The sequence below is a fragment of the Aspergillus alliaceus genome (assembly GCF_009176365.1).
Source record: "Aspergillus alliaceus strain CBS 536.65 unplaced genomic scaffold BDW43scaffold_13, whole genome shotgun sequence".
Classification (NCBI taxonomy): Eukaryota; Fungi; Ascomycota; class Eurotiomycetes; order Eurotiales; family Aspergillaceae; genus Aspergillus; species Aspergillus alliaceus.
Genome location: NW_022474696.1, coordinates 322,616 through 343,706, shown reverse-complemented (window position 1 = coordinate 343,706; position 21,091 = coordinate 322,616). Strand labels below are relative to the sequence as shown.

At 48.8% G+C, this 21,091-nt stretch overlaps 10 protein-coding genes across 10 annotated transcripts; 5 read left to right on the top strand and 5 right to left on the bottom strand.

Annotated features, from left to right (window-relative positions):
• Window positions 1-461: 461 nt before the first annotated feature.
• BDW43DRAFT_309546 (Zn(II)2Cys6 transcription factor) lies at window positions 462-1,799 on the top strand (the record flags this gene model as incomplete). Its single annotated transcript, XM_032046723.1, has 2 exons — window positions 462-518; window positions 570-1,799. 2 exons carry the CDS (start codon window positions 462-464, stop codon window positions 1,797-1,799), a joined length of 1,287 nt encoding a protein of 428 aa, XP_031902009.1.
• Window positions 1,800-2,310: 511 nt separating this feature from the next.
• BDW43DRAFT_271188 (uncharacterized protein) lies at window positions 2,311-3,956 on the top strand. The gene is made up of 4 exons (XM_032041393.1): window positions 2,311-2,808; window positions 2,863-3,207; window positions 3,284-3,443; window positions 3,497-3,956. The coding sequence occupies exons 1-4, from the start codon at window positions 2,773-2,775 to the stop codon at window positions 3,784-3,786; spliced, it is 831 nt and encodes a 276-aa protein (XP_031902008.1). The 5' UTR covers window positions 2,311-2,772; the 3' UTR covers window positions 3,787-3,956.
• Window positions 3,957-4,061: 105 nt separating this feature from the next.
• On the bottom strand, window positions 4,062-4,523 carry BDW43DRAFT_309544 (uncharacterized protein; the record flags this gene model as incomplete). The annotated part of the gene is made up of 1 exon (XM_032046722.1): window positions 4,062-4,523. One exon carries the CDS (start codon window positions 4,521-4,523, stop codon window positions 4,062-4,064), a length of 462 nt encoding a protein of 153 aa, XP_031902007.1.
• Window positions 4,524-6,037: 1,514 nt separating this feature from the next.
• On the top strand, window positions 6,038-8,044 carry BDW43DRAFT_41731 (uncharacterized protein). Its single transcript, XM_032050032.1, has 2 exons — window positions 6,038-6,277; window positions 6,334-8,044. The coding sequence occupies exons 1-2, from the start codon at window positions 6,256-6,258 to the stop codon at window positions 7,752-7,754; spliced, it is 1,443 nt and encodes a 480-aa protein (XP_031902006.1). The 5' UTR covers window positions 6,038-6,255; the 3' UTR covers window positions 7,755-8,044.
• Window positions 7,845-9,107, bottom strand: BDW43DRAFT_41721 (glycoside hydrolase family 43 protein). The gene is made up of 2 exons (XM_032050031.1): window positions 8,338-9,107; window positions 7,845-8,236 (listed from the first exon to the last, which is right to left on the bottom strand). Exons 1-2 carry the CDS (start codon window positions 9,012-9,014, stop codon window positions 7,936-7,938), a joined length of 978 nt encoding a protein of 325 aa, XP_031902005.1. The 5' UTR covers window positions 9,015-9,107; the 3' UTR covers window positions 7,845-7,935.
• Window positions 9,108-11,692: 2,585 nt separating this feature from the next.
• Window positions 11,693-13,289, top strand: BDW43DRAFT_299113 (MFS transporter; the record flags this gene model as incomplete). Its single annotated transcript, XM_032044675.1, has 6 exons — window positions 11,693-11,766; window positions 11,823-12,259; window positions 12,326-12,558; window positions 12,613-12,944; window positions 13,003-13,081; window positions 13,155-13,289. The coding sequence occupies 6 exons, from the start codon at window positions 11,693-11,695 to the stop codon at window positions 13,287-13,289; spliced, it is 1,290 nt and encodes a 429-aa protein (XP_031902004.1).
• A 1,173-nt stretch (window positions 13,290-14,462) lies between these two features.
• BDW43DRAFT_309540 (NADP-dependent oxidoreductase domain-containing protein) lies at window positions 14,463-15,525 on the bottom strand (the record flags this gene model as incomplete). The annotated part of the gene is made up of 3 exons (XM_032046721.1): window positions 14,463-14,492; window positions 14,546-15,333; window positions 15,387-15,525. 3 exons carry the CDS (start codon window positions 15,523-15,525, stop codon window positions 14,463-14,465), a joined length of 957 nt encoding a protein of 318 aa, XP_031902003.1.
• Window positions 15,526-16,592: 1,067 nt separating this feature from the next.
• Window positions 16,593-17,338, bottom strand: BDW43DRAFT_309539 (uncharacterized protein; the record flags this gene model as incomplete). Its single annotated transcript, XM_032046720.1, has 2 exons — window positions 16,593-16,977; window positions 17,160-17,338. 2 exons carry the CDS (start codon window positions 17,336-17,338, stop codon window positions 16,593-16,595), a joined length of 564 nt encoding a protein of 187 aa, XP_031902002.1.
• A 771-nt stretch (window positions 17,339-18,109) lies between these two features.
• Window positions 18,110-19,162, top strand: BDW43DRAFT_299111 (uncharacterized protein; the record flags this gene model as incomplete). Its single annotated transcript, XM_032044674.1, has 1 exon — window positions 18,110-19,162. One exon carries the CDS (start codon window positions 18,110-18,112, stop codon window positions 19,160-19,162), a length of 1,053 nt encoding a protein of 350 aa, XP_031902001.1.
• A 48-nt stretch (window positions 19,163-19,210) lies between these two features.
• Window positions 19,211-21,029, bottom strand: BDW43DRAFT_41664 (histidine phosphatase family protein). Its single transcript, XM_032050030.1, has 3 exons — window positions 20,340-21,029; window positions 20,155-20,287; window positions 19,211-20,105 (listed from the first exon to the last, which is right to left on the bottom strand). Exons 1-3 carry the CDS (start codon window positions 20,956-20,958, stop codon window positions 19,259-19,261), a joined length of 1,599 nt encoding a protein of 532 aa, XP_031902000.1. The 5' UTR covers window positions 20,959-21,029; the 3' UTR covers window positions 19,211-19,258.
• Window positions 21,030-21,091: the final 62 nt, after the last annotated feature.

Below are 21,091 nucleotides of genomic sequence, written 5' to 3'. Positions count from 1 at the left end.
ATATTGTGATCTATTGGACCCTTACCCGGGATAAATCGCCAATGATTGACCTATAACGGGACCATGGGGGCCATTTTTTTTTTCAGCCTCAGGTGCTATCGCGATTATTGGCGAACCGGGTTGTATACTACAAGTAGAAATCAGGATGAACAGTGGGGCCGATCTAATACGATGGGAGTCAAGAAAAGGGCCATCAAGTGGTTCTGTACGCTGGACAGGATTGGAAATGGTTGCCATTGTCGGAGCAAAGCTAGAGAAAGAGGAAGATTGGTAATTCGAGCTATCGTCGTAACTGGTATAGATCGCAGAAGGTTATACGACGGGCCCTTTCCTTGACGGCGACATAAATTGGCGGATGTCGTCAATCTCCAGCCCTACCTATGGATCAAATACTCATTATCCAATTCTACCGGGACACTTGCCCTTGGAATATTTGACCCTAGGTGACGGACTGACTGAGAATGGTCGGCGTTCCTCATAGTACTGGATGTGCACTATGCCGGGAGCGGCGTATTAAGGTATGTCAACCTCCATACGTAGTACTAGATACTGTCGTCTAACAAGTAAAGTGTGATCAAGCAAAGCCGCAATGCTCACAATGCCTGAAATTTCGTCGCCCTTGTCCGGGATACAGGCGGACCTACCGTTTCCAAGATGAAAGGCCAGCCCTAGAGCGTCGGCATCAGTTATCAACAAGCCCAAGGTCTTCCGTTGATGGTGCAAACGAGCTTCGTCAAGCTGTCCCTTCTGATGACGAGCAGCATCAGCCTGCCCAGCATCAACCCGTCTCATTCATGAGATTTATCACCAATGCGTTTCCTATATTCCACGAAATCAATAGCTTCCGTGCAACGGATTATCCAAATCTCTCTGCACACATTAACTTCAGCGCTGATAGAAGCTTCTACCTTGCTGCTGCCGCTCACTGTGTAAGCCTCGTATTTCAGGAAATCTCAGGCATGGAACAATCCCTTCTAAATAACGGCCGACACACATACAATCATGCCATTCACGCAGTCCGCCAGGCTTCCAGCTTGGAGCAGAGTTCAAACAAGGCCGAAGTACTTGGTGCCATCATCCTGCTCTCCATCTACGAGATGCGCGTGCAAACTATCCCAGATGGATGGTTGAACCATGCTCAAGGCGTTGAAGCAATAATGGAGGAACTAGGTGCACAGGCGCATACCTATGGGTTTGCACGCGCTTGCTATATCTTTTTCCGCGGATTCCTGATCGCGTACGCCTTGCAACGCGGACAGCCATGCTTTCTGGAGAAAGAAGAATGGCAACAACTAGCAGAGAGGATTAGAAGCGAGGACTCACAAAAGCTCGGTAACGATGCGGCATTTGTGGACGTGACAGAGCGTATCTTTACGGAGTTCGTTAAGTTTCCACGATATACATATGAAGCACAGCTACAGAGCAGAGTACCGAATGATCGTGAGGCGTTTCATTTGCTTTCGCGAATCCTTGACTCACGAAAAGAGCTGCAGTTGCTTTTAAGTGAATTGAAAGATCTCATCACTGCCGATTTGGCAAGGGAAAATAGCATGGCCTCTCAGGAGGACACCCTGAACGCCCCGACACTCTTGCTTCATGGAGTCGAGAGTGCCCTTGTCCTTTCGCATGACTTAGAAGACAGAGTCGCAATGACTCCTGTCCCGCTATTTCGCGTTTCTCCAGGACTCACTCGCATAATCGAGACTGGCGCTATAGTGCGTGATGCCTCTTGGCTGGACCAAATGGCTTGTTCTATGGGTCTGTTGGGGGCTAGAGTTGTTGATGGGAATACGCCATGATCAAGGCCTCACATGATGCAGATTTGGCTGCGATCATTTCAATTCTGACGAGAAACTATGACGATCTCCACTATCATGAAGAACCAGAAGAATACCCTACCATAAAGTAAAGTTCCAATTTACTGCGACTATTGCCTTGGGCTAGATGTGTTGATTAGCTGAGAGATATGCTCACTGGTTGTTAGTAATATCGCCAGCCAGGAGTAAAATGTGGCTCTGATGATACCATCGGATCACAGCCTTTTTTCTTCTTCTCTGAAATAGATGCCTTATAGAGTTCATCCTCTTCCAAGTGAGGACTCTGGTAAATCACTCAGTCTAATTAAAGCCCTTGGTGTATGGTGAATGGTGAATGGTCTAGAAGGATAGAGGAAGTAGTAACTATGTGGGCCTCGATGTTAGTAATTGATAGACACCAGACCCGCCAAAGTTGCCTCGTGATCAGCGCCGTTGCCTGAGGAAGTCAAACGATCGGAGAACTTTCCTCCGGCAGTGACTCAATCAAATCACCTTCTGTACCTCTGTTCCTGAATAGATTTTTATAAATAACCTGGTTCTCTTATATCTCTCACAAGTCGTTGCCTTTACACAATTTGTTCTCTGGAACTATATTCTCATACCTGCATACTACGATACCCTAATAGAAGTATATACGAGACCCACCAACGTCAAGAGTCATCCGCTAAGAAAACACGAAGCGTCCAATTTCGGCTGCACGGTGTGCCTCCTCCGCCTGGGATTGGATTCATTGGACCTGAGTCTGACAGTGGACTGAATGATTTCTCCGCTTTTTAGTAGGGTGGATATAAATTGACATTTCCGTCCTTCCTTCTCGTTCAATAAATTAAATTTATAGAGAGGTACTTCTACGCCCGACGCCTTATCGCTGCCCCGCTACCCCACGTTTAAATTCTCGGTCTCCTAACTGACCGGTCGATCTCAGCATCAATAGACTATAGACGCGGAAATCAAAATGCCTCCTGTTATCCATTGCGTGCGCCATGCCCAGGTACATTCGCTACAACATACTACGAAACTAGAGTTCATCTAATGTATCAATCAGGGCGTCCACAATCTTTGCACAGAAAACCATGTCATCCACGACCCTCTCCTCACCGACCTAGGCAACGAACAATGTCGCAAACTCTCCGAAAAATTCCCCTTCCATGATAAGGTCGAGCTCGTGACCGCCTCCCCTCTCCGCCGTACCATCTACACCGCATTGCAGAGCTTCGGACCCGTCTTCGAAGCGCGCAAGGACACAAAGTTGATTTTGCTCCCGGACGTGCAAGAAACCAGCGACGTTCCTTGCGACACGGGCAGCGATCCGGAAGTTTTGCGGAAGGAGATGGAGGAGAAGGGATTGCCCGTTGACTCGGCATTGGTGCATGAGGGGTGGAACAATAAGGTGCGTTGGCTTCTTATCTCTTCGGAGGTCATAGTGTGGCATTGAATATTGGGACGGGCGGTTAACCGGAAACCAGACTGGTCGGTATGCTCCGAATCATGCCGCAATCAGGAAGCGCGCTCGCGAGGCTAGACGGTGGTTGAAGGCGAGACCTGAGAAGGAGATCGTTGTTGTGACCCATGGTGGATTCTTGCATTATTTCACCGAGGACTGGGAGGACAGCAGTCAATATCAGGGTGAGTTATATATCTTGCGATCGCAAAGGAGAAAGTGGCTAATCAGTGACAAGGAACGGGTTGGGTCAACACCGAATACCGTACCTACGAATTCTCCTCTGAGCGCCACACGACTGACGTGGAAGACCATGAATTAGAGGGCGACGATGCAACAATTGTTGAGACTATCTCATCTCGCGAACGTCGTGGTAAAGAAGGGCCTGCACCTGACCGGGAGACCCAGAAGGCCCTGTACAAGAAAGGAACGCAGGGTTGGGATGACCAGGGTTTGCAATTGAGCACGGCTGAACGTGAAGCAGCCAAGGTTCCAGAGGGCAAAGAAGTGGACGGTGTCCGCGTATGAGCTGTTGGCAATATCCTCCGCATATTTGATCTTTTGTAGATAGTGTTGAATACTTCGTCCATGGCTTCATATAAAGAGTTAGAACGGCTGCATATTTGTCTTTCTGATTTAATACATGGCGGTTGTACAAGAACGACAGTCTTCAGAACTTATACCTGATCCCACGTGCACGAACGATTCTACGTAAAACCAAATTACGATCGACGAAATCTACTAAATATATGCAAGAAGACAAAGGCTCAAGGATCACCCATGTCCGCCTCGGCCAATTAATATCATTCTCTCCCCAAATCACCGGTAACACGGTACCTTTCACCTGTAGTACCTTCCTGCATCTCCAGAGGGTCCGCCAGCTCAAACCAGGACATGATAATGTCTGTAATAGTCTGTTCATCGGCGTCCACGCACGTCTTCCAGATGATATTGCGCTTCCTATCTAGGTATATCAGGCGTAAGCGATCCGTCTCGAAAGCCTCCCGATCCGCGAGAAGAACGTGTTTTGTTGCTACCCTCCGGAGGAGGCCAGCCGCGTTGAGCTCAACAAAACGATGCGGATCCTTCTTCCACACATCAGGTTCCATCGCCTTTACCTTTGGGAGCCACTCCTTGAACTGTGCTCGTACCGATGCGAAAATTCCGGGGTAGGCGTTCGTCGGTATCGAGCGGCGGTTGGCCAAATTCAGGCAGGATTTCATACATGCGCTGCCAATCAGAACCGAAGTGTTAAAGATTCGCATCGTTTAAGCATACCCAATAGGCTACGTCTTCAAATCCCTCAGACGCGCTCACCCATTGATCCATCTTCTTGTCATCCTTTGGGTCATAGTGTCCGGAGGAGGATCGGTTCTTCCCAGACTTCCCAACTGCGATATCCTCTCCAACGCAGACCATCAGGCCGCCAGGAACGAAGAATTGCACTGATTTCCTCTTCCGTGGGTATACGTGACAGCGGCACGTAACCTTCGAGGGTGCCCCATTCTCTAGGGACCTCATCCAGATCGAGGAACTGACGGACGAGCCGGAGGCGCTGTTGGTCGGGGGATTCCTCCCGTCTCCGAAGTGTCCCAATGTCTCCAGTAGAGAAATCAGCGATTCCGTAAAGGAATAATATCACTTACGGAGAACTAAGTACGATTGAATATTGATCGACGGGCAATTCACCCCATCGGGGGAGATTTTCTTCTAGTTATCATCTCGAAGCTGTAGAATACTTTCTACAAAGCAAATCTGGCCAAAGAGAGCTCACTAACTAGCAGTTTGACTAACTTGGCATATGACTGACAACACGCTGATACATGTAAGTCTCTAGTAAAAGCCACTGCCTTGAAACTGCAGTATCCCTTCTATTGGCCGGATGGAATCCAAGATGCTGCGCATGTGTTCAACCTATCAGATACGAGGTACGTACTAACGGACGCAATGAGAGCCAGGATTGTCCAATCATCAAATATCCCTGGGAAATAGATAGAGAACGAGTGACCAATAACCATTTATCCCCCTTTTAACTTCTAAAGAAAATCAAGCCGGAATCTAAAAGTCATGACTAGTGTTGACCTTCATTTAGCTAGTGCGATATATTACTGGCTCAGTTGACCCCCATAAGCGTTTGATCGCGACAGACCATAGAGTCAACCTGATTTGACAGAGGGATAATAGGACACTATGAAGCTGCTCAGTGCACCAAGATAGGTACTTCTGCACATATCTAGTCATGCCCAAGGAAGCAAGCTGCATCATACAAGGGGGCAGATCGTTAGGTTTCATGCGCAAAGCTGCTATATAGCCTTCCATTCTTCCATACCAAAGTGAAATGGATACAATCCAGTGTTCTGATAAGCGCGAGGTCATATACTGGTTCCGTTAACAAGTTTGGGCTCCGTGACTATGTTTGGAAGCGAAGGATAATGTTGTCTCCGCTAGATATTTACGGTGAAGGTTTGAATCCAAGACCCCCGAGTTGAATATCTTGATTCAATTCACTTCAATGCAGATTCACACCGAACAATCATATTTGCGGCGCAGTCAAGGCGACAGAATTGATAGAGTGTTTGAGTGAGATGCTGATCTACCAATGATTCGTCATCACCGGCCATCCTTCACACGCCGTAGAATAGGGACATAGAGAGACATTTTCAATAATATGGATGCCTTGAGTATGCAGTCGTATGCTAAGCCCGCTGGATGGATACTGCCATAACAAGACTTGCGTATGTACGAGAATCATTGTTTATATAGCTGCCTATCTCCCACTACTGTAGTCCCGCATATGGCGTCTATTTTTAGCAATCGCGTGGCGCAGCGACCCCTGACGGCCTCAGGCAGAAACGCGTGTCATTCCGCGCGTCTCCAATTCAACCACCTTCTTATACCAAGCTTCATGGCATCGGCCCCAGATCCTTAAACGGGCCTGGACGGCATTGGATATTTGAAAAACAACCAGAACCACGGAAATTATTAGTGACATGAACAATGCTCGACGAGAACCTCCCCGGTATGTAGTAGCTACGTTCAACCTTCAGGTCAAGTCATACTAACATGACTGGCCAGCCTTCTTCATCAAGAAAACGCAACAAAAGTTCCTTTGGACTATCTATCACTCTTATCATGGTAGCGAGCCTACACCTGCATATACTCTCCGGCATCCTGACCCCGCGACTCCTTCATCCAAGAATCGCTACGCCGCCGCTTTAGTTGATCCCTACGTGCCGGACATCGTCTATGGCGAAGTCCTGCTCATCCCCGAATGGACACAACCCAGTCTCTCCGCAGATGCCATCCGCCAAAACGGCGGCGTCACCCCGTCGCCAGAGCCAATCCTCCCAACGCGCTTCACCGTCCATCTCTATAACCCTGACCAGCAGGTTACCGTGGAATACAAACCGAAGACATGGAACAGTCCCGCGACCTGGTCATTTGAAATGCCACAGCAATCCTTCCGACAGCCCTCTAGCTCGACTCTTGACCGGACACAAACAGACCCTGCGGCGGCAGATACCACGCCCAAGCTTCGCTTCAGCTGGCGGAAGGATAGTAAGCTATCGAAGGACCTGACATGCCTGTGTTCTGGGAAAACCACTTCGTTATCCGAGTCAAAAGCCAAGAACAAGGAGCCAGATATCACCGTTTCTATTTTCCAGGCATTGCGTGAATTGACACTCTACGAACCAAATCTGTATCGGGTGGAAATGGAGGATTTCAAGGGTTTGGAGGTTGTGCTCTTGTTGGGGGCAGTGACTATTCGCGATGTGTATTTTACTCCGATGAAAGATGCGTTCAGGCTGGAGAGATCTGCGACGACGCCGATCTCTGCAGGCCCCAGTCCTCCTGTGGTTGCTGCGAACATTCCCAATGGAAACAACCCTACCCCCGCAGCTAAGAAAGATAAACAACCCGTCTCAACGGCATCTGGGGCACTCAACGCAAGCTCAAAGCCGTCAATCCTAGAAGAGCCCGCTATTGAAAATCCCCCACGACGCAAGCAGCAGGAACAGGAGAAAGAAGCGGAGCGACGGACCAAAAAGCTTCTTGAAAGAGAAGAGCAGGCCCGCCGTAAACGTCAGGCCGAGCGCCAGGCCGAGATCGATAAGGAAACCCGTCGTCTCCAGAGGCTTTACGGGCAGGAGGAACAGAGAGTACGCTTCTCTACCCCGTCTCTTCCCCCGCGGCCTGCGCAATCACCTCCGCAGGCAGAGCCGCCAAATGTTGCCGGGCGTGGGGGCCCGGCTCAGCGGTACTATCATACTCACCACCACGCCCCGTCCGTGCCACATATCGGACACGGGCCGTATATGCAAGTCTCTGGCGGGAATACCCGGAGACAGTCGTCGTTGGCATTCGTGCCAATGCAACCGCCGTCAACGGCAGCACCGAAGCCACAAAAGCTGGCCCCGAAAAAGAGCTTCTTCGGGTTCCGGAGAACCAATTCCGACGAAAACAAACTCAGCAAAAAGCGCAGCTCGATGTTCTGAATATTGATTGATTCCGTTAAGAAACGAAGTTATGATACCCACGGCGTCGGCGTTCAAAAGAAAAAGAAAATACGGAAACGAAAAAGGTCCTATGTATATACATAGACTCAAGAGCAGTCATAACCTGAAAATACAAAGCAAGACCTTCAGCAGAATTTATACCGAGTCGGATTTCCAAACCCTAAGCCAACGGCCGTCCGTCAACACCCTCAGTAGTAATCCTAACCGGCAAAATATTCCCCTGCTCATCAAACTCCATCCGATCAATACAAGTCACCCGATGATCCCGCTCGGTGTCATTGACCGGCCGCCGATGATAGACAATATAATACTCCTTCCCATCGGGCGTAAACACACTATTATGCCCAGTACTCTGACCCACCTTGTCATCTCCCCGCAGAATCTTGGTCGGCGTACTCGAAAACGGACCCGTCGGCGAAGCCCCCGTAACATAACTCACGCCGTAAGAATTATCCCCCCATCTGCAAAAACACCATCAGCGTCAGCGGCAGCCCTAACTTTCCCAGTACCAACCACCCCCCCAAAAAAAAAAGAAAGGAAAAGAAAGAGAGAGACAGCTCACCCCCCGACGCTAAACATAAAATAATAAGTCCCCTGTCTCTTAAGAACCCATGGCCCCTCCACATACTCCTTCGGCGTAATCTCCAAAAACTCTCCCTTAAGACTAACCATATCACTCCCCAACTCGACGACAACCGCATGACTCCATCCCCCATAATACAACCACACTCTCTCATCCTCATCCACAAAAGCCTGCGCATCGATTGGCTCCGCCCCGAACACCGTCTTCCCCACCAACGGCTTGCCAAGAGCATCCTCGAACGGACCCTGCGGCTCCCCAGAGACGGACTTAGCGACGCCGATGCCCGCCCCGTCGCCGGCACCGAAGTACATGAAGTAGTCACCGGTGGAGGGGGAGCGGGCGACGGACGGGGCCCAGGCGGCGCGGTTGGTGGACCAGGGGATGGCGGTTAGGTTGAGGACGGTAGGGTGTTTTGTCCAGGTTAGGAGGTCTGGGGAGGAGAAGGCGTCGAGGAAGGTTTGGAGCTCGTAGGCGGCGCTGTAGGTTGGGTAGAGCCAGTATTGGGAATTGAAGATGCGGGCTTCCGGATCGGCGTACCAGCCGGGAATTACTGGGTTGCCGGATTTCGAGGGTGTGAGGGGGGATTGGGTGGTTAGGGTTGGGAGTGGGAGGAGCAGGAGGGTGGAGAGGAGGGAGCGGGGGGTTGGGAGATGCATTTTGGTTTTGAGGTGATTATTGTGGTGCGATTAGGTGGTTGGCATTGGACAAGGGTTTTGAGGATGGGGGAGGGTTTGGAGAGGAAGGAAGCACTGAGGGATTAAATGTAAGGAGGAAGAGTTTGATAGACTGTTAAATTGACTTTCTTTTTGCAGATAAATGCGGGGAATTGGGATGGTTTTTAAATTAATTGCACCAAGATATTGGACACATGATACCCTCAGTGCATCGCTTGCTGTTCGTTTCAGTCAGCTGGTAAGGGCCTGATAACTCCGAGCCGGTACATATAGCCAAATTTAATACAACTTGAGAGTATGATAATATGGTGCTGGATAAAAGGGCTGGAGCGTATTTATAGTCCCGTAGAGCCATAATATTCTACTATAGACCGCTCAAAACAAGCCCGAATAACCTTAGCGCCGATGATATAGGGCTAGGATGCACTTGTTAGATTAGATTGGGGTTGTTTTGCTGGGGTGCCTACACAAGGCTCTAAGCGCCTAGTATAGTTTGAAATGGTCGTTTTAGCGTGTATTATATTTCCGAGGCTATTTAAACGGTGCTCAACGATCTATCAGGGTTTTGGATATACACGGGGGACGATGGCGGATTCGGGAGTGCATTAGGGTTAGTATCTGTGGGATTGTTTATACTATTCATACAGGGCAAGGCTAAACCACCTGCCATTTGATACTACCATTTGGTGGCTCCGAGACTCACTTGGGTTCGTAAGATCGGACCTTGATTTAGGCGGCAGCCGCCATAACATTCTTAGCTACTTCACCCTCTATTCTGGAGGGATATAAACTGCCGAAGTTAGGAGATAGCATAATGTTAGTTTGCAGGATATAGGACAGGGGTCATCAAGTGTCTTTGCCCCGTGGCTTCAATCAACTATTCCGTACAATCAGGCAAGTTTGTGTGTATGCATTCAATTAACACTTAGGGCACATCCCTCCTTTTCTCGTGGACTATCCCATATGTTGGCCCTTATACCCTCTGCAATTTGGCTCCCCACAGGGCGGCTGAGGATCGTCCTTTACAATTGTATGTCTGGGCTTCACAGTACAGTTGGCATAGTCGTATAGACGAATCGAACACACATGCTGGTCTCGGGAACGTTGAACGCAGTATTACCCTCTGTTTCGAAAAGAAATGTTAGTCTTGACGTAATGGCCCAGTATAATAATGGGTTTAATGACTTACCCAAATTGTTAAGCAAAGTAGTATCACTGGGTTATAGTAATGAAGAATTATGAATCTTTTGATTTACTCGGGCTGTGCTGTGTATAAACTCTGCGAGACTCCTACGAGGTATTTATATGTCTGGAACAACGCCTTCGATCTCTGAGCAAGTTGACTGCTCCTCCAAGAACATCAATTGGCTGGTGGTATATTCTCTTTGGGATTTTGTAGACAAAGATATCAAAAGGCAGACAGGACAATGCAAGTCTGAAGGAAACAAGGAATAAGATTTCTTTGTAGAACCTCCGGGCTCATAACTTCCAGCATGAAAGTTATACTCATTGGACCAGGCACATAACTCGAGGACGATCTAATTCTAAGGCAATATATATGCTGTGCCATACAAAGGAAATCATTTTCCTCGATGATTACTCATATAAAGGAAAATAGTGAAGTCAGATACATGAACAGATAGAAATAATGAGGAGCCGCTTTGTAATCTATCAAATGAGTTCATAAAGCGGTGTGATGTATGTCTTGCCGTAAAGGGCGTGTAGACAGTATGATTATGTACACGAAAGGTTATGAGTAGGGTACCTAAGTAAAAGTATATGAAATAAGAGTGGACGAGTGGATAGGAGAGATTCTTAAATATCGCTACATTTAAAAGATAAAAGAACACTAAATTTAGAGCTTAAGGCAAATTATAATAGATAGAGAATCTCCCCTTTCTTTCTTTTCCCCTTTACTTTTTTCTATTGCTTCCTCCAGCAGTGAGTGTTCGATAAGCGATGGAACTAGCCCTAAGCCTACTATGCTGAGGTAGGCGATAGGATAGTATATAATTACTAGAATGTGTCTGTCATAGCGTACCCTATCAAAAGTATGTCTTAGCACTCTGCAACGAACGGATGAAAATTTCTCTGCCATGGCTAACAAACGTGGTGCTGTGGAGGGATTCCGACGGCTCGATCGTGCCCCATCCTAAGGTGGCTCAATGACCGCGTCCAGCTCTGTTGACTTTACATTACATAAATATGCCTTTAGATGGCCCATGTATGACGAAGTGGGCCTCCAGTACTCACAGATACGGTTCTCTTATTACTGTGAATTACGGGTGACTCTCTGGGGCTGAACGTGTCTAGGCTCAAACATTATTGAACTTGATAACAATCGGACATCGGGACGGAAATTCTCCTTTGTTTGATTAGAATATCATAAGCGATGACAGGAAAGGAAGAGGCATGTCTAGTTTAGTGTAAAATACGCAACATAAGTCTTGTTCCTCTTCTTCCTGTGTGTCCCCTCCTGGAGGCAAATCGAACATATTCTGGCACCGCACAAGCACGCCTAGCAATTTCGAACAAGGGCTACACGAGTAGGCTAGCGCATACCTTCACTTCATTGGATTCTTCATGCATAGACTCCGTCTAACTTCCTTCGTTTGATAATTTCTGATGATTTTGCCCTACTTCTTTATAATACCGCGAGAATGACTACACGATATGTCGACTTTGAGGGCCCTGATGATCCCTCCATACCTTTTAACTGGTCAATTGGGAAACGGTAGGTTAAATGAGTAGACCTTGACCGAGCTTGGACAACTGTTGACTTCAACGCAGGGTGTACCTCTCAGTCTTGTTAGGACTTCTTACAATGGTCGTGGCTATGGCAAGCAGCATCTTTACTTCCGCAATACCTACCGTGATCATGATGTACAAGATTGACAGGGAAGTTGCAACGCTCGGTGTTTCTCTCTACGTCCTTGGGTTTGCTACGGGTCCCTTATGCTGGGCTCCCTTCTCCGAGCTCAAAGGCCGAAAGCTTCCCCTGGTTACATCAACCTTTGGCTTTACCGTCTTCTGTTTCGCGACCGCCGTTTCAAAAGACCTCCAATCGCTCATGATCCTGAGATACTTTACCGGATTCTTTGGGGCAGGCCCTTTGACTCTTTCTGGGGCTGTCTATGCGGATATCTTCCCACCGCATCAACGCGGGATTGCAATGGTCGGGTTCTGTCTAATGGTGTTCACGGGCCCTCTTACAGCTCCGTTCATCGGTGGGTTTACTGTGATGAACGACAATCTAGGTTGGCGCTGGACAGCATATATACCAGGCATTTTAGGCGGCATTATTTTTGTCCTTCTATTTCTTACGCTAAATGAAACATACGAGCCAGTCCTACTGTCTTGGAAGGCCTATAGATTACGACGAGAGCATGATGATTGGTCCGTGCGTGCAAAGCATGAGGAAGTCCAACTTGACATGCGATCAATCATTACCAACTATATCAGTCTTCCGTTGAAGATGTTGGCTTTTGACCCGATAGTGCTGTGTATGAGCGTTTTCGCTTCATTTGTATACGGTCTCCTATATCTCTTCTTGACCGCATACCCCTTCATTTTTCAACAGGTCCATCACATGAATCCTGGGGTGGGTGGGTTGCCCTATATCGGAATCATCGTGGGACAGTTACTCGGCGCACTAGGGGTATTTGCAATGCAACCATGGGTCCTACGGAAAATGGAGCGAAATGGAGGCCTGATGTTGCCGGAGTGGCGTCTTCCCGTTGCAATCCCTGGAGCAGTCGCTTTCTCGGCAGGTCTATTCTGGTTAGGTTGGTCGGGCTACCGGCGAAGCGTATCATGGGTAGTTCCTACAATATCAGGCCTTCTTACCGGGTTCGGCCTACTGACTATGTTCTTGTCCTCCATTGCCTATCTAGTAGAGGCACGACCGAAGAGGTAAGTCTAACCCCCCCCCCGGACTGAAGGTTCCACTATTTTAATAATGGCAAATTAGAGCTGCTTCAGCTGTCGCTGCGCACACGTTCCTTCGGTCATTGGCTGGTGCTATATTTCCACTGTTTGCTTTTTACATGGTGAGTGGCATGTCCTTTTCGGATTGAACTGCAATATGATTTTCGAAGGTGATTTTTAACAGGTGTGTCATAGTTCGACTCTCTGGGGATTCAATGGGCCTGTACAGTGCTCGGATGCGTCGCTGCGGTCCTCATCCCAATGCCCTTGCTGCTCTATCTCTACGGCATCCGAATCAGGAGTCGTTCTGGACTGGAGGAGGATGGTTAGGGCGACGAATTTCGAGATTGGCCCTTGATTAAGATCTATTCACATTTATGATTCTAGATTGTATAGAAGAGGTTTAAACCGACTTTCAGGTACCATAATCACGGTTTTAGAGACATAGAATTACACCGATTTGTGCAACAGGCGCTATGCGTGCCGAAGAATAAAATATAATACTACTTATAGCTTGCCATTCAGGGGCTGCTGAGTCTTGGATCATACCTTCCTCTCATATAATGCACAGTCTGATTACTTTTCAATTGATCCAGATTACGTTGGGGTTTATTAATCATATCGGAATACACCCCCATCGCCCCACCCCGGCGGGCAGTTTGGATCTCCGAGCCACTTGTATACGATAATCAGCCCCTTCTACCTCACTCGTACATAGATGGTTTACTTAATAGCTATGCTTTTCGGTGGGGTATATCTCTGGTACCGTAAATTTCATCATTTCATACTTGTAACAAAAGCAGACCCATCAAATCCCCCAACTCACTCCTCTATGTTCGAAGAAGCCATCAATGTCCACCTACTCACATCCCACGCCTCCTCAACCAACCTACACTAAACAAAATGCATTAAGAAACAGCACAACCCAAATCTTATACTCTCACTCAAACCCTCAACCCACTACTAGTAACACAGGACAGTCCCGCATGAAGGCTACACAGCAGCCATCTTCCACACTCCAGCAGCAATAAGCGCACAAGATGCAGCCCTACCCCAACCCTCCCCATCTCCCTCCAATTGCTCACTACCAGAACTTAAAATTAGATAGAACAAGATCTACTATGGTCAGGTTGGGAGTAGGGCTGTGAGAAGCGCAAGGGCAGATTTGGATGTTGTGATCTTGGATCAGAAGGGAGATTGCTTTGGTTGGAGGTTTGAAGTGTACTGGATAGCTTGAAGATGATGGTGAAGTTGCGAGATAGGCTTTTTTTGGATTGTGTGCCCTTATTTTTTGGTATCTAGTTTATGGGACGCACTATGTAAGAGCTAACGAGCTCTGTATTTGAGAAGAACATAGAAACTCGGTATATGTGTTTTTGTTGGGAGGACCCTATTACGCATAGCGATGTCCGCGACTGATGTACTCTCAAATGGTATACGCTGAGGTCTCAATTGTTGAAATGAGGAATCGGCACACTCTCCAAAGACAAATCAAGGTGTTAATCACGCATAAATTGGGAATCGTCCCAAGAACTGATTCTCAATTAGTATACCTTCGAGGACAGAAATATAGCCGGGAAACCTACCTCCATCGGATCATTGAATCTCTGCCCAGTGTTCAGTCCGCTAATTTCCTTGATATCAGTCTCCTCCAGCTCAAATTCGCTTGATTCTAAATTCATCTGCATCCGTCCCTCATTTGTACTCTTAGGGATAACTACAATTCCTCGCTGCGTCGCCCAACGGAGAAGCACCTGCGACGGTGTCCGGCCAACCCTCTCAGCAATCGCAACAACGGTCGGATGCACTAGAAGAGAAGGACTAGCCGTAGCAGACGAGTTGCCCAGTTCAAGGTACGACTGCGCCCCGAAAGACGAGAACGCCATGACTGCAATCCCTTCTCCCTGCGCAAACCTGACCAACCGATCCTGCGTCAGATAGGGATGATGCTCGATCTGTAAGACAGCAGGCCGAATACGTGCGTAGCACAGAAGATCCGTCAACAATGATCCCGAGAAGTTGCAAACCCCAATCTCTTTCACAAGGCCCCGGTCCACTAACTTCTCCATCGCCTGCCAGGTCTCTTGGATGCTAGCCGTCGAGGACTGCACACTTGATCCCTCATAACACCAACCGGGAGGATAGCGGACTTCCGGTGACACATACTTTAGCGCGATGGGGAAGTGAATTAAATAGAGATCGAAGTAGTCAATTTGCCAGTCAGTCAGTTGCTTAGCGGCGATCTCTTGGACCCGATCAGTTTCATGGAAGGTATTCCAGAGCTTGGAGACAATGAATAGATCCTCTCGTTTCACAAGTCCTTCTTTGATAGCCCGTGCCACGCCTTCTCCGCACTCGGCTTCGTTTCCGTAGTCTGCAGTTCTATATATTAACCAGTGTCGTTCGATGCTAGTGGGGAGGTCATACCGCAAGCACCGTCAAATAGGCGATAACCGGCTTTAATCGCATTATACACGACGTCGGCACAGCTTTCTTTCGGGACTTTCCACAAACCAAACCCCACGAGGGGCATTTCAGCGCCCTTTCCAATTCTTGTTGATTTCATTGTGACTGGTAGAATATGCAGTGTGTTAGGAGACCGCGTGACAATTGGCAGGGTGTTGGATTGCGGAAAGACTGGAAGAAGAACAGATAAATGTAACTTGGGAGTCACCCTACCCTACCACGGTAACCTGGTCGGTGCAACCCGGTTATTCCCCGCTTTTGGTCCAGTTAGAAGACCAAACATGAACCCTGAAGGTTTCCTTTACAAATCGGAGCCGAAAATCGGCTTGCGGAGGCCGCCGCCGCCATTCCAGATCGGGATCCCGACTTCTTCCACCTACTATAGTCCGGCAATGATTATCTACCTTAACAAGGCGTATAGTCCACTCGAGTAAGCAGAACTATACGTAAATTGTCCGTGATTGGCTGAGCTAGACATTCGTGTGAAGTGAACGAAATCAAATGAAATGCACAGTAGTGCCATTTGAAGCTACCTAACTAGTGTCCTCTATTCTGCCACACCTCTGGGCCCTTGGACCTGTATACAACTTGATAACAAAGTAGCCTGGAAGAGTAGCAACCTCAGCTTACCACTCTAAGCGAATCGAATTTACCAGTCCTCTTCTTGGAGAGTGAGCTGTCAAACAGCTTTGCCTGGTATTGCCCCGTCGCCAGGAGGTTTGGTATTTCGCACTCCCTTCAACAAAGCTCTGGCCATCCGGCTTTATGATGTAAAGGGTAGGCTTCTCAATTGGGACTTAAGGGGCACTTCTCTACACCCTGTTCTGAAATAGAAGCTAACAGGCCCAGCTGACGCAGGCCCTAATATTCTCAAACTTACGAGCATCGAAATGGGTTTTGATTCATCTGACGGTTGATCTTAGACCGATTCATAGATTCAACCGCCACCCTCATTCCGGATAAGGGCTCATAATTTGCCATGAATCTGGTTTCAGTCCTTTCATGTAATGTGCAGAAGTGCCTCACAACAGGCTCGATCGAAACACTAACCCCGCTGACGCTGAACCAACACCTGGCATCGATAGGGTAAAATGCTCCGGTAGCAGGGCTCCATCGGCTGACGGACATCTGCAACCATTCGTCAAGCATCTCCCTGTCAAGAGACTTTCAAGCAGCAGAAAGTTGTTGGCCATGAGGACGGGACTGATCCGGGCAGCGTTGCAGCAGTGTTCTGTAATGCTCTACACGGATGTTGATGAGAGCGTCCGTGGCGCCCTCCGTGCGACTATTTACCCAGGCTTCGAACTTCTCCAGATTCTCCGGGTCCTTCATGAGCTTTTCCGCGGCGCTTGGATCGCCCCCTCGCACAAGACAGGTGGGCCTGCATGGCCGAAGGTAGATTGATATCTCGGTTGTACTGGTCACGCTGTCCTGCACCGACACAATCCCTTTATACCCCGCCTCTACACTCGCGCTCATGATCTCCTTGGACTCGTTTGGGGCGTTCTCCTGTTCGACCTTCAACTGATACCGTATGCCCCGGCAGCACTCCCTAATAGAGTGAGTATCCCAGTCCCGGAAAAGGGCTGATACTGGTCCTGCACAGAAGAGGCATCAGGCCTTCATGCGGGAAGCTCTCTAGCCGCTCAGAGGAAGAATTCGTTAATATTGCTTGTTTGGTCGCCAGCCAGGTAGACCGAGTAGTTCTTCTGGTCCATTCTCCAAAGACCATACATCGAGTCCGATTTGAATGAACTCGTGTAGTTATAGCTGGAATTACCCATGACCGTAACCCAAGCGTAGTTATAGCTGAGTTCGGCCTTTGCTTCGAAATCCTTAGGCAGCAACGAACCATATTCAACGAGGAGGTCCTGCATCAGAGATTTTCGACCCAAGCCAGGACATGGCGGCATTATCTGGGATGGGGTAGGTGTTTCGGTTCCCTGGAATCTTTTCGGCGCATTGGGACTGACCTACATTTCCTTGAATACAACAATATATTTGACGTTAGCTGCTCCCGCCCTCAACCCTCAACCCTAACCTATTCTTCAACTAAAAGACATTTAGAAGACATTTAGGAATAGTCCACACGAAAACTGTTCGTAAATCCCTATGACTGATATGAGCGATTGGAGTCCTGTAGTACTCGATGCCAAACATACAAACAACAATAACCGCAAGATAAAAATACAGCTACGCCTAGAAACCATCACTTAACGTACAATCCAGAAGAAAAAAAAAAAAAATCTATATCCCTTGTACTTCCATGCCGAAATTAGACACACTGGGATATTTCACCTCTATTATCAGCCATTCTATAACCGGGTTAACAGAGCCAAGGAAACGATCCAATCTATCTAACCACACCAGTACCAGATCAGCGGTCCAACACGCACATTTCGGCTTAGACGACCGTCACATTCCCAGCCCGCGTGCCCTTAACCCGAAATCTTCACGTTATCACACCAATAAGATGCCATCGCCACGGCGCAAAGCCTCACCGAATACGAGAAAGAAAAATTTATTCAGACGCTTGGCACACCGTCCAGCGAAAGCTGAACTCTTCCAACAATCCTCCCGAGCCGAGTTCCTACTTAAAAGAGGGCTATCGCACGGATGCGATGCGTTCCTGGATTTCCCCCGGAAAATGTGAACAGCGGAGGGGCGTCAGTCAGGCCGGCAGGATGTTTCCCCCAAAGGCTCTCCTCATTCGGGCCCTGATTCTCCTAACGCTCGCCAGCAAGGTCGTAGGGCGGAGAGGTGGCGGCGGCGGCGATCATGATAGCGACAGTAACTCGAACAGCGACAGTGGAGGTACTAGTACCAGCGGAGGCTCCAGCGCAACCAACTGCGGCGCAGAACAGCACCGCTACCTCTACGGCGACGATTTGATCCCGACCAACGTCCGAAACTGGACCTCTGAAGGCGGTAGTGTTGACGGCGCCAACCCGACCACCTACGACGGATCATTCTTCCAGGGCGAAGCTTCGTTGGCGTACAACATCACAGGCACGTCTCACTGCCGGGATGCAGCTGGTACACTCCGTCTTCTGGGATACGCGTGGGTCGGTCCAGTGACGCCTTATCCAACTGGGCCGACAAATCCATTTATCATCGGGTTTAAGGCGTGGGAGTCGGATAAATCGGTGGAGGATATTACTGACTCGTATGCGTGGTTGAATTGGGGGAAGAGTTGTACTAGTGAGCCTGATTTGGTCCGGGTTATTACTTCGTTGGCTTGGCCTGCGTCGGAAGGTCGGGGGGTGAGAGAAGCGGCGGATGTTATGAGGATTCAGACGGAAAGCCATACGGCGGGCGATAGAGTGGAGTTTAATGCGACATCCGTTGACGGTTTGGATATTCCGAAATACAGGGATAAAGGGTTGGTCCGTTTACCTGGTCGAGTGTGTCAGTCTGATGAGCTTTCCTTGGACTGGCCGCAGGGGACGAGGATGAATGGGTCCATTACGAATACCACGTTGGATTTGAGGTTAGTGGGAACGGGTAATACGAGTACGGACTATAAGTATTCATCGAGCAGAGATGAGATTTATATTGCTTTTGAGCTTACGTTCTCGGGGACGTTCGATGGAGTGAACTCGACCATGGCTTTGGATATTCAGCCCCAGAACGAGACAGTGGTTAAATGGGTGAAGAATGGCGCTGAGAGGATGAAGATGTCCTGGGCTTGGGTAGTTGGAATTTTCCTGGTTTTCTTCTGCGCTTTATGGCCCTAATGTAATGTTTATGATTATCATCCTTCGATTAATGTACATACACACACCACTGTGCCTTGTAGGACATGGAGAATCATTCAGATACTTGATCATTGATCAGTATATAGGAACGCCGTCCCAAACCTGCTTTCCGGTGGGATACTTGCCGAAGCAGGCCTCTTGGTACTTCGCATTCTCCTTGAGTTTTGGCACACCTTTCAAAAACCCACTGACGGCACAAAATCCGTTCTTACTCTTTTCGCATCCAATGAGTCCGCCCAATGGCAAAGGTGCATCGTTCAGCAAGAAGCGAATATACCTCTCCGTCTTCTCCTCTGTAATATCTGGATTGATGTAGAGCACCGGCTCTAACGTGTCGAACTTAGCATTCGTAGGACAGGTCCATATTTCTGATATGAACCTGGCTCCGAAGGGTGTCATATCACTTAGCGAGAAAGTGCGATTGGCAGGGGCATGGTCGATATCGACAGGTAATCCATGGGGACCATATCTGAAATGATCGAGACCAAGAGCAGTAACAACGCTGAGAATGATATCATCGTGCGACATGTCCATGTAGAATGGCTGGCCAAGCGGGAACTGCTCCAGGTTATTGTCGAAGGTATAGTTGATACTAGTATCACTGGTGGTGATCAATTCACCCTGCAATCTCGCCGCAAGTTCAAGAACATATCCGATCCCCTGGGCACGACCGCTCGCGGAGCCGAACGCATAGTCGCCGTAATATTGGATGTCAACGTTGTAAGCAAAGTCTTTCCATTCTTGCTCTGTGAATAGGGAGCAGAATGATGAGCCGCCTAGGCTAGTGTGTTCGTAGACACACAGGTTCTGCATAGCCAAAATGTCGGAGGCGGTTAGATTGAAGTCGGATGGGACAAAGGCTGAGAGGCGGGATCTAGCCTGCTTAGTATATCTTGCGATGAACCTCTCGGCCGTCTTGTCTCTGTGCCTTGGTTAGTAGAGCTGGGGACTTTGGGGAGATGCGAACTAACCCGGCCGTCATGTCGCCTAGGCAAGATACATAGGATGCCAGGGTGTTATTGAAATAATCCACTTCTTCTGGGATGATGACCAGATCATATAGATCTGCCGAGCTATTGGCAGCTCGATCGCCGAAGAAACCACCTGCAACTATCAGCGAACACTCAGATAGCACATATTGTTGATGCAGACATACTCAACCACCACCTGGCACTTTCCAAAATCCTCGCCTGATCCGTAGTCCGAAATACAGGCTTAGGCCTCTGAGTCCCATTCTGGTAAACATTGAGCGACTCATTCCACCCCGAAACATTGTCGCTATCAGCGCCATACAGCAGGCGTCCATATTTAATCCAGAAGTTAGCACCGGAGGTAGCCTCTGTGGCGGCACCACTCTCCATCAACGTATCTTGACCGATGACATATCCCCAGCTATTGAGGAACTTCAACGGACCACTTCCCACTTTAGTCTGCGGGTGATCTCTCGTGTAATTAGCAAGTTTCGAGGCGAACCCCTGCATCCCCACGCCGTCGAGAGGACTACTAGTCGGGAATCGCTCAGCATGACGATGAAGGACGTGCACTTGCGAGAGATCACAGCCTTCAGGAACACCCTTTGGAACACCGAAGGTCTTCGCGCTGTGGTATGGACTGAGGTTGGCCCAGCTGGTGGTCATGTCAAAGCCCGAGGCGTAGCTGGTTCCCGTGGGGCCAGATCCCGGGGCCGAAGCCGAAGCTGAAGAGGCATGATTGTAGGGCACCGCAGAGGCTAATCCGGTCAATGCAGCCAGAGATATACCTGAAACGGACTTCATTGTAACGAGATGTGATCCAAAGCACCTATCATTACCCTTTCAGTTTTGGCCTGCAGTGTGGAGGACCGAGGTTTTGAATGTTTTTGCCTAGCGCTCCTTGTCGGAAAGGCGTCGGCGCAGCACGGCGATCATC